At 40.6% G+C, this 11,787-nt stretch overlaps 1 protein-coding gene across 1 annotated transcript in view; it reads right to left on the bottom strand.

Annotated features, from left to right (window-relative positions):
* Positions 1-11,787, bottom strand: part of PREP (prolyl endopeptidase) — a 159,364-nt gene that overhangs the window by 68,778 nt on the left and 78,799 nt on the right. Inside the window, exons 3-6 of the mRNA XM_010003868.1 lie at positions 9,858-9,991; positions 6,818-6,948; positions 3,886-4,095; positions 2,550-2,671 (exon numbers count right to left, since the gene is read on the bottom strand). Of these exons, the coding sequence (XP_010002170.1) occupies positions 2,550-2,671; positions 3,886-4,095; positions 6,818-6,948; positions 9,858-9,991 (597 nt within the window). The remainder of the gene's footprint in view (positions 1-2,549; positions 2,672-3,885; positions 4,096-6,817; positions 6,949-9,857; positions 9,992-11,787) is intronic.

Here is an 11,787-nt window from a genome sequence, read left to right as displayed (position 1 = left end):
GAGTGGGGGGAGAATGGCTAGAGAGCAGCCCTGAGGAGAAGGACTTGGGGGTGGTAGTTGATGAGAAGCTGGACATGAACCTCCAGTGAACACTGGAGCCCAGAGAGCAACTGTATCCTGGGCTGCATCAAAAGAAGTGTGGCCAGCAGGGCCAGGGAGGGAATTCTGCCCCTCTGCTCTGGTGAGAACCCACCTGGAGCACTGTGTGCTTCTCTGGAGCCTTCAGCACAGGAAAGACTTGGGAGGTGTTGGAGAGGGTCCAGAGGAGGCCACGAAGATTATTAAAGGCCTGGAGCAGCTCTGCTCTGGAAACAGGCTGAGAGAGTTGGGTGGAGAAGAGAAGGCTCCAGGGAGACCTTAGAGCACCCTCCAGGGCTCCAGGAAAGCTGGGGAGGGGCTTTTCATGAGAGAGGGCAGTGACAGGACAAGGGCAATGGTTTTAAACTGAAAGGGGGCAGATTTAGACATCAGGAAGAAATTCTTCCCCATGAGAACAAGAAGGCATGGGAACAGGTTGCCCGGGGAGGTTGTGGCTGCCCCATCCCTGGAGGTGTTCAAGGGCAGGTTGGATGAGGCTTGTGCAGCCTGGTCTGCTGGGAGGTGTCCCTGCTCATGGCAGGGAGGTTGGAACCTGATCTTTAAGGTCCCTTTCAACGTTAACCATTCTATGATTCTACAAGCACTGATCTGTAAATTCTCTTCAGTGCTCCTCCTCATTTTCAGTTCTGTATTTCTGATCTTGAAATACTCCAGTCCTGCCTCAACTTGAATAATGAAAGGCTTTGCTTGTGTGCTATTACCTCAAAGAAGGTTTTGCTATTAGACTTGCCAATAAAACAAGCCTACCTCTATTTATTATAGCAGGTATAATTTCCATGGGATTTATTACCTCAGACTGAAAACTTTCACTACCCCAAAAAGATGTGCAGTCTAATGAATCAGTCTGCAACAGCCCTTGCCCACAGAAAATGGATTTGCCTTCACAAAAACATGTGTAGTTTAGCTCATGATACTGCAAAGCAGTAACAATAATAAATACTACTAATAATATGTATCACTCATGAATCAGTGGATAAATCACTGCAAGGCACCTGTCACCAACAGAAAGCCCATTTATTTATGAACTAGGAAAAATACAGATAACAACTTCCAAATTCCATTCTATTGCCAGTTAAACTTAACAGAACTGTCTGTTTTTTCTAAAGTAGAAAAAATTCCCAAGCCCCGTTTGCACGTTTACACTGAAATTCAGGTCAGTTCAATGTCTGCTTCATAAACAGATGAGATTCTGTATAAAAGGTTATGTTTATTCACAGAACCTACAGCTAAGTCTGATTTGCATACAGAAAGCTCAGTGTGATCACTTTGCTGGAGAGCCCTTCACATTCTCACTCACTGTCTCATTTTTTAATCCCACTGTTCAAATTCTTTGAAAGAATTTTTTCTTTTCTGGCAGCCCACAGAAAAGAAACTCCCAACACTTTCATGAGTTCATGTGTTGAAAAGTGACACAGACTGATGAGCACATTTTTAATAAGAGGTACTCTCAGGGAAAAGTCACTAAGGAAGCGAATGCCAAAAATCAAGGTAAAAACATCTCAGTTTTATCTAAAGTGTCAGACCAAAAGAGATGTTGTAGAGAAACAAAATGTACTGATTAAACATAGTAGCCAGGAGAGTATAAAGAATTGCAAGAGGTTTTTATATTGGAAAACCATCAGTTCCCTGGTTAACAGAATGACCACTACTACATTCCAAAAGCTCTTAGAACAGTGCTCTCAATCAAGCACTGTTACATCCAACATGAAGAATACAATACACATTAGCTAGCAAAAATAGGGTCTTCTGAATAATTCATCTATGGAAGTAGAGAGCAAGGTTACCTATCTTTTTTGTTCACTGGGACTTTGTATAATACAGTAGTTCAACAAAATAGGCTTAAGAAACCAATTCCAGCAGTCACTTGTTCCATCTCAAGCAGCACAGTCCACACCATATTTGTGCTGACAAAACTTGTAAGGAAACAAAAATCTCCAACTGTGCATACAGTATTAACAGATTTTAACCTATACGTCTCCATTCTTCAAGTAAGAATAGACTTACTTCATTTTCAAGAAAGACATCACAAAAATAAACGTAAGCAACAACAAAAAAATACATGGCAGGGAATATCCAGGCATACCAACTATTGCAACAAACTTTTTGCAGAGGAAATGAAGGGCTGGGGCTCAACACTGACTTAGAAAAACAAGAATTATGACACATTGTCCACCAAATGATCCTTCTCTGTCCTGAAATATGTATCAGGCAGAATGCCCTCAATGAAGAAAAAGAATACTTGTGCTATTTCAGGCTTGAGGACTGATTTAAAGCAAACTAGATAGTCTTATTTTCAGCAATTCTTAATCAAGGATTCTTAGTTCAATGGTTAACTCTGCAACACTAATAAAAAGCATTCTTTAAACAACATGTTTTCCATGTTATACCTACTGGCAGCTGTCAGAATCTGAAAAATATAAGGATAATGAGCTATAGGGTGTTTCCCATACCTCAGCTCCACCCATCCATTTTGGTTCATCAGGAAATTCAGCACACAGGACATCTTCTGACTGCTTAGTTCCCAACACGTGATAATGCAGCTTTTGGTGTAGATTAGTGGACGTCTCAGTGCCTAGTGAAATGCAGATAATTTTAAACAATTAGTTCTCAAAGAAATACAACAACTAAATAAACCCCTTAAAACCTTCTGTATCCCTCTGCATATAAGAGTAATTCAGCAGAGAACTAGGAATGGTTCACATCTACAACCATTCCCCTCCAAACGAACACCCCTCTTCAAAACAAAATCTGATTCCACACTGAAAATCTCTTTAGTTACCTTTCCCTTTTCATGCTGATGATATATTCTTCAAATGTGAAGGTTCATGATTTCAAGCTTTGCTTTCTGAAATACTGAAATACTAACAAGCAAAGAAAAGCAAAGAAAAACTACCCTCTAATCATGGTTTTGCCCTCATTTCCCCCTGGGCAACGAAGGGAAGCTTTATTGCTAAGTAACATTCCTAGAAACCTTCCATTTGCTGAAAATAAAAAAGGAGTATTTTAAAACAATGCATGAGATGCTACTTGTTTGTTTTTTTAAATTTTGTGCTTGCAACATCTTCCAACACTTCAGCTTCTGAAATACAAACATGTTTAAAAGTAAAAACCACAATGGGGGTATCTGACTTACAAGTATGGCAAAATGATGGGCTGCAAAACCAGAGAGGCAAAATTCAGGTTCTCTCCAAGCTTTAACAAGGAGCATGGCTTCAGAGGAAACTTTTCAGTACCACAGTCTTATTGTAAGAGCTGCTAAATTCCTTCCCTAGCCACACTTCTCAGCAACTTATTCCACTTTGTGTGCTGCTCCTTGAGTATTGCTAGCATAAACATTTTGTGCTGCTGTGCTGCGAACAACAGATGAATTCATCTGGTTGAATAACAAAAGCTTGATGTCCCAGACTGCTATTTGTCACGTCAGCCTCCCAAATAAGCTCACCTATGCCCACACAGGGGCATAAGGGGAAGATACCTAAGAAAGCTTTCCCCAGACATCACATTCCAGCCAAAAACATCCCGTATGAAAGCTCAGTGAATCAGGGCAGAGAGAAAAAAGGAGCAGCAGATTTCTAAGAGGAAGGCAGGGACAGGCAGACAAGAGGATACTCACCCTAACTGAGTACAGACTTTGACCATAAAAGGAATAATCTGATATCTAATTGCATAAACTAGTATAGCTCGTTATTTCAGTATAAACTACTAGACCTAATTATTTGTTGCACCAACTTACTAAAAAGGTTACTTTGCGTCCACATAGCATGCAATGACCACAGCCACACTTACCATCACTTTTCCCATCTTGTTTTGGATAGCAGTTATAGAACATGCCTTTCCCATCATGAGTCCATGCCATGCAACTGAATTTCACTCTCTCCAGCGTGTCTGGAAGATCCTCAGGACCTTCTACTTTCATAAACTTGATAGTAACCCAATCAGAGCCACTAGAACTCAGGCCATATGCAAAGTATTCACCATCTTCACTGAACGCATAACCTAGGTAATTGGAACAAGATGAAGTAAGAACCAGCACAAAGAATCAATAGTTTCAAAAAAGTGTTTTGTTATTTTGCCACACAGCTTTTTTTATTTACTTCATGCTAGCCAAATCCCAGAGAGAGAGGTGAAACTGGGGAATCAGTTAAAAGAACTGTGTGCACAGAACATTGGGAGAAGAGGGGCTATTTTCTAAAAGACAGTGCAAGCAGCTCCATCTGCTATCCCTTGGGATTCACAGCACTTTTCCAGTCTCTATCAACTTCTCATGTAGTTCACACATCTGAGCTCAGGAATGCATACACACCGAGTATGTTCAGTAACATCCCTTCTTGCCAACAACTGAGTTATAATTTGAGCAGCAACTCTTCTGCTTCCTTGAGTTTGGAGAGAAGAGATGGAGACCGAAAGCAAACACAGCAAGAGATCTTATAGTGAGATTTGAAGATAGAAACAAAGCATCAAAGAAGTCAACAGAAACTGAGATGGAAGTAATGCATCCTGAAATAAAGCAAATTCCACTTCAGTATTGGAGTCACTGAAAACTGGATCCTCCAAATCTATGAAAACTGAAATAACTGGGAAAATTTGCCACTAGTATGCAAATGGATTAATCACCAGTGCTCTCAGCTCAGACCTCTGCTACATTTGTCACTCTGTACAAACTGTGAGGAAAATATGATTCTGAAATAAATCAGGAGTTTCCATCATAGTTGTAAGGATCAAGTTTACTCTTGCAAAAAATCCTAAGTGAAGAGAATGAATTATCATAGGCCTGTACAGACCAGAGAGAAAGTTATGAAAAAAAAGCAACCACATAAAAAAGTTGATTTCATAGAAATCAAAGGTTGAGAGACACCACTGTTTCACCCTAACATATTCTCTCCCACTAAGAGTGGCCATTCTGATTTAGAACAAAATTCCACCTTGCTGTCCTCAGTAGTCACAAGATTCCTAGAACAGCAAGAACAATACTAGAACAAGTAATACTTCCGTTAAGTATTCTTATAAACTCTGACCATTTTTAGATTAGGAGACTTCTTTTCCACAAGTAGTTGGTTAATAATCCTCAATGCTTCCCTCCTCCTTGACCTTGTCCATCTTGCCTTGCCTTTAAGCCCCACAGTGGGTTTTTCACCACCAGCATTGAGTGGTAATGGGTTCTACAAATCTAATTCTTGCAGCACGAACCATCACCTTCTTTTGTTTGCTCTTGACTCAACTCTCATTGCCTCCATCTGATAACCCCTCCATCCTGTAATAGACAAAATAGACTAACCAACCTCTATTCACTCTCTCCATGCCACAAATTATTCTGTAAACCACTTACTATACCCCTGCTAAATTGTCCATTTTCCAAGCTGATTGATCTGGGCACACTCAACTGTTTCTGACCTTTGTTCCATACCCTTGTTTGTTTCCACTGCCCTCCTCTGAACTGTACTTCAGAGCCCCTTTCGAGCTGAGGGGACTGGAACTGCATTTGCTATTTGATGCTACAATAAAGATCCCTGGATTGCTAATATAATGGCATTTTCTCTTTAGTTCTCTATCTTCTTCTTAATAATTCTGGATATTTGATGTGCTTGTTTGGCCACTGTCAAGAACCAGGCAGACATTTTCATGGAACTATCTATTACAAACTAAGAATTGTTCCCAAGTGGTCATGGTCAGTTCAGAATCCATTCCATCCATCCCTCTACAATGAGGTTAGGTTTATTTGTCCCTTGTGCCTCACTTAATTTATCTGCACAGAGATTTTTACCTGTTAATTTACTGCCCACTCACTATCATTAAGGTCTTCCTGCAGCTCCTCATTCTTCACCCTTTACCTGGAATAACTTTGTATCATCACCAAACTCCGCTAACTAAATGCTCACTCCTTTTTCTAACATATATTAACATACTGAACTGTACAAGTCCTAGCATAGTCCCTGATGGAATTCTACTGGTGATTTCCACTTTGCCAACTGATCAATCTCTCCTGTCCTTGCCCTTAAATCAATTATTTATTGACACAGAGAGTTTCCCCTCTTGTTCCATCACTGTTGTTTCTCTGAGCACATTTGTAAAGACTTTGTCATAAGCTTTTTAGAAATACAGAAGGATTATGTGAACCCAATTCCTCATATCTATAGTTTAAGGCAAGACTTCTCACTAAAAACAAGTCACATTGATTCTTTTCAACTGAGTCACACGTAAAGAAGCATCCACTAAATCTCTTCTCTGTTTTTATGAATGATTTTGAATAGACTTGGAAGACTTTTAGGTCAAAGAGTCTTCCTTCTACAATAAGCCAATAGGGATTGGGAAAATGGACAGCTAACTCAAGTAAAAGTCTTAGTGAACACAAGTAATTTTGTGATTCTCATACAAGATACTGGTATTTTTCACTGTCTCTAACTTGCTGGCTTGTGTTAAGAGATTTAAAACACAATTTTAAGAGAATCAGTCAATATAAATACAAAACCTTTTTTTTCCTTGCTATGGACAGCCTCAAGATCTGCTCATATTTCAGTGGAAACCTGTTAAGAGTTGTAAAATGAGCCACTGAGAACCTGAACCAAGTTAACTGTGAATACAATGTAAATTTAAAAGTGCTCTTCTGAAACACTATACAAATCTGCATAGGACCATTGTAGCCATAGAGGTGAAGAGCCAGAAATAATTTCCAGTTTCTGCCAAAGACCCAGACTTACTCAGTAGGAACTGTCTCACTGACCTCGTAAAGCCACAGTGCCATCATCAGACAGCTTATTTGGATCAAGAAAAACTTTGGCCTCAGCATCCAAGGAGTCTTGTACATATAAAACTCGCTGGTTCTGCAGTCCTGTATTGTAGAAGTGAAAATACCTAAAAGAACAAAAGAGGGAAAAGTGATTAGGAAAACTCAGATTTTCAGTTAGGCAAGCAAGAAAAAAATTGTATGAGATTGTCATGAAGTAAATAAAAGACAGATAAATACATAAGGGAAACACAAGTTTCCAGTAGAGTAGGAATCAGGGCTTCGCCTGTGGCCATCAGGGATACATAAGGTGCCTTTCTCTCCCCCTTGGTACAGAGGAATCCCAGACACCAATTTCTAGATCTCTAAAAATGAGAGGAATCTCATCCCAATGTGATATAGGTTGCATAAAAGAGACTGTTGGATGCATCCAAAAAAATATTTTAAAAATAAAAGCTGCATTTGCTACTGTACATTTCAAAAAAGCTAAGAATGCTATAAACTCTATATAACTTGCTTACGCTCAACAGCTCTGGCAGCCTTAGTATTTCTCTGTTACAAGCACTGGCACAGGCTCCCATGCCCTGTGTTCTAAGCTTTGCCATTCATTTAGCTGCTTTCAGTTTTTATCAGGTGGCAGACAGATGTTCAAATGAAACAGAACTGAAACAGTTTCATCTGTACTTCTCAAAGACTCTGTGTGTGTCTTGAAAAAGCTGTAGGAAAAGAGAATTACAAAATTCTCTTTAGTGAGGGTTACACTTCACAAGATACTACAGAGCTCCAAGAAATTAATAACTGTATTCTATGCAAGTCATACTACTGCCCTGGGGTTGGACTAGATGATCTTTAAAGGTACCTTCCAACCCAAACCATTCTATGATTCTACACTTTTCTTCCTTCATAGGACTTTCAATTTTACTACACAAACCCACACCTTACTATACAGAATAGCAGCTTCATCTGGGGAAAAAAGGGAATGAATGGCTAATGTTCAAACCTAAACATAAGTTCACATATTCCCTTAGACCATCCAGTACTTGGATATAAGCACAGGAATCTGGTAAACCCAGGAGGATGGCTAACAATCTGAACCAGTAATACGTTCAAATATTAACAATAAAGTTCAGTGAGTGACAAAACCAAAAGATTCAAAGGAATAGAAGAATAAGATAATGTAATTTTCCATTTCTCTATATATTTCCTAGCCAATCTCACCAATGCCAGGCAATAAGCTGAGAAGCAAAGGTCAATGTGACAGACACAGCACCTCCCTCAGCACTCTCCCTTTCTGCAGACTCTACAGAACAACTACAAACAATGTCCTTCAGCAGCTATTCTTCTGCAGAAACCTTAGTGTTATGGGAAGTTTAGATAGTTCTTCAATCAGAATTGTTCCTCTCCCCATCCCTTACTATGTGTTAATGAACTTGGTAGAGCTCTCTTGATCTCCTCAAATACCATAATGTCTGTTTCTCTGGTATGATTTTTAAAGCCCTGTGATTTAAGCTCATCATGTGCCAAGAAAAAGAGTAACACTCAGAAAATGAAAAAGATACCTATTAAAATCAAAGTAAAGTGTCCTAAGTGAAATATGTGGGCTCCTGGCATAAATGGTCTTCCTGGAGGACAGCCAGCTGCATCCAGTTAAGACTTTTAATCTCTAGTGGAGACTATATTAATCTCTGCCATGAGTACTTCTGCAACATGAAGGCCTATTGGCACTGAAGACATCCACACCCAGGCATGTTTGCACTGCACAGGTCAGACAATCCAGAGGCCTGCTCCAGAACCTCATTCAGCAGAGCTGCATCTGCATGAACATCACTTACAAACTAATAAGCTTTGCCTGACTTGCTCAACAAGGCTCACTTCCCCAGATGCAGCACTGTTTTAAACAGGTCCATTGCTTCTGGGCTTAAAACTCACACCTCTGTACACTGATGTGCTGTGCCACATCTGTAATAACCTGCAGCAACATCAGCTTGGGTTCACCCCCCACAGAAAACCCACATAGTCAAGACCTTCCCTCCCTTAGCTGCAAGTATCCACACCCTCATCACAGCACAAGACAGATAACTAAAGAGCAGCACATCTCCCTCACTATTTGCAGAAATCTCAAGGCAATGAGACATCTGCTCTTCCATGCAGATGACAGTGAAAATATACCTGGTATATCTGTGTTTCCCATGATTAAGAATGGCTGGTTGTTTGCACTACCTCTTTTTTCAACTGCTACACCAATTTTTAGATGTTAACTGAGTTAACCAGCAGTTTCACCCCTTTACTCTCTTTCTTTGGGAGACTGCTAATGTTTTTGAAAGAGGTCACATAAAACTGAATAGCAGCTACAGCCTCCGGACCTCAGATAAGCCACAGGAGCAGCATTTTTTAACCTAACCATAGAATTAAAACAGGGACACAAGGAGGGTAGGTAGTGGAATAAACCAGGGAATTTTTCTTTCTTAGAAGACAAGTCTTCTTGCATCAGTCACCTGAAGTCCTCCAAATGATTTTTCCTCTACCCCCTGTGGATACAGGAGCCATTTTTCACAAGGGAATTCCCACTGCTTCTCACTGGCTATGACTAAACAAAAATCTTACTAGCTGCCTAAAGTATGACAAACATAAGGGCAGTATTTTAGCAAATATTTAGAGCAACATGCATACAACAGACTTGTGCTGTTTTCAGGATGAGGTGTCTTTAACAATCCCAACAGTGACCAACCCTGAAAGGAACTCCCTAAAGCTTTACTTTTACAACAGTTACGCTATAAAGCCATCCAAGTTTTGATAAAAATCACAATTCTTCCCATAAAAAGACAACAAAGATTAAGAAGATCATGTGACTGGGAACAGGAAATAGTAAAATATCTTGTGCTCTACATCATGCTGCCATATATATTAACATTGGCCTAATTTTCTTACTTCCCAACTATAAAGAAACAAGTACAATTTATAATTTGTTTTCCTAATCAGTGGTTGCTTTTGACTTGCTTCACATTCATCACCACCTACAAAGACATTCCCCACATACCTTTTTCCTTTCTTGAAGTGGCAGCTGTACTTTGGGTAATCGTAGAGCTCAGTCATTCGTTCCTTGAACAGTCCCCTGACAGGACACTGCTCGAGAAAGGGCACTGTCAGCTTGTTCTGAGCCTCCACAAATGCCTGAAAGAAAACAACCCCCCCCGCCAAAAAAAGACATGAAGTCAAGCAGAAATGCGTATTTTCTACAGGGAACAGTATTTTCTTCTGAGGCAATGCATCACAGACATCCTTCCCCCATCTAGGTTGTGTAGGATTACACCTGAAGTCTTACATATTTATTTGCATTAGGCCACAATACTAGAGTAAGACTGATCTTCTATCTCAAGTAACATCTCTTCAGGGCAGGCACAGGGTAGCCAGTGGTTCAGCCAAAGACCAGCCAGATTCCAGCCATTCCCCTTGAAAAAAACAAAACAACCCCAACTTCAGGCTTTTAAAAACTCTCCTTATATTTGTCTAAATGGCATAGAAAAGCTAACTTACAGTATACACCTAGGAAATATCATCTTCTCTCACTTCACCACAAACATCCACTAGGAAATGAATGCAAAAGAAAGTCCCTTTTGCCCACAGACAGCACAATCATTTCAGGAGCTGTGAAGGGCTGGCAGATCACAGAATCATCACAGTTGGAAAAGACCTCTAAGATCACCAAGTCGAATCATCAACCCAGAAAAAGCCCACCATGCTCATTAAAGCATGTCCTGAAGTGCCACATCTACATGTTTCTTGAATACCTACAGGGATAGTGCTCTACGAACTACCTGGGCAGCCCGTTCCAGTGCCTGACCACTCTTTCAGTATAGAAATCCTTCCTAATATCCAGTCTAAACTTTCCCTAGCATAACTTGAGGCCATTTCCTCTGGTCCTATCATTATTTATTTGGGAGAAGAGGCTAACACCCACCTCCCTACATTCTCCTTTCAGGTAATTGTACAGATCAAGATGATACAAAATGTCATGTGCACCATCTGTTCATCCTAATAACATAAGATACAGGATTACGTATCTTGGAAAGGCCAAAGTACTGTCCACAAATCAATTCTTAAGTTACAAAAGGCAAGAATACCTAATCTCTGAGAATTCTGAGGAGTCTGGTTTCTTTAAAATACTCCACCTCCTGGTCAAAAATACTTTGGGATTGTGGCCAAAATCCTCACCACTCCATCTGTTAGAAGCTGCCACTCCCATGGCACGCATGGAAAGAACTAGTGCTCTCTTTGTGTGACACCATCCCTATTTCTAGCACAGTACACTAGCATAAAATTAATACCTAAGCAACTTAAGGTAAATCACAGCTGCCAAGAAGCAGACATGCAGGCTCTTCTGTTTCTAATATAGAATCATCAAGGTTGGAAAAGACCTTCATGATCATTAAGTCCAACTATCCACCCTACAGACCCCAAGCACTAAACCATCTTCTGAAACACCACGTCCACCCCTTTTTTTGAACACCTCTGGGGACAGTGCCTCCACCACCTCACTGGGCAGCCTGTTCCAATGCCTCACCACTCTTTCAGTGAAGAAACTGTTCCTAATATCCAACCTGAACCTCCCGTGGCCCAACTTGACCCCTGTCACCGTTTGACTCAGGTCCGACAACAATGCTCTCGATCCCCCCTCCCCCCCACCCACGTAGGGAAGGAGAGAGAGAAAAAGAGAGAGACTTGGCCAGATTGAAAACTAAACTACACAGCTTTAATTAAAACACTAATGAATCATACAAGAAAATATATACAATTATATACAGATATATTCAGGTGTAGGCAAAATCCTCTCGTCTCCCCCCACCCCAGCAACTCCCACAGCACTTCCCTGAACTGGGAAGAGTCCCAAGGAATCCCGGAGCTGCTGCTGGAGAAAGCAGAGAGTTATGGGGGTCAGGAGATCTCGAGCCTAAGGGTCGACGGTGATG

This window comes from Chaetura pelagica, unplaced genomic scaffold (genome assembly GCF_000747805.2).
Source record: "Chaetura pelagica isolate M959 unplaced genomic scaffold, ChaPel_1.0 scaffold128, whole genome shotgun sequence".
Lineage (NCBI taxonomy): Eukaryota > Metazoa > Chordata > Aves > Apodiformes > Apodidae > Chaetura > Chaetura pelagica.
Note: the sequence above shows the minus strand (reverse complement) of the source record. Positions and strands in the feature narration are given on the sequence as shown.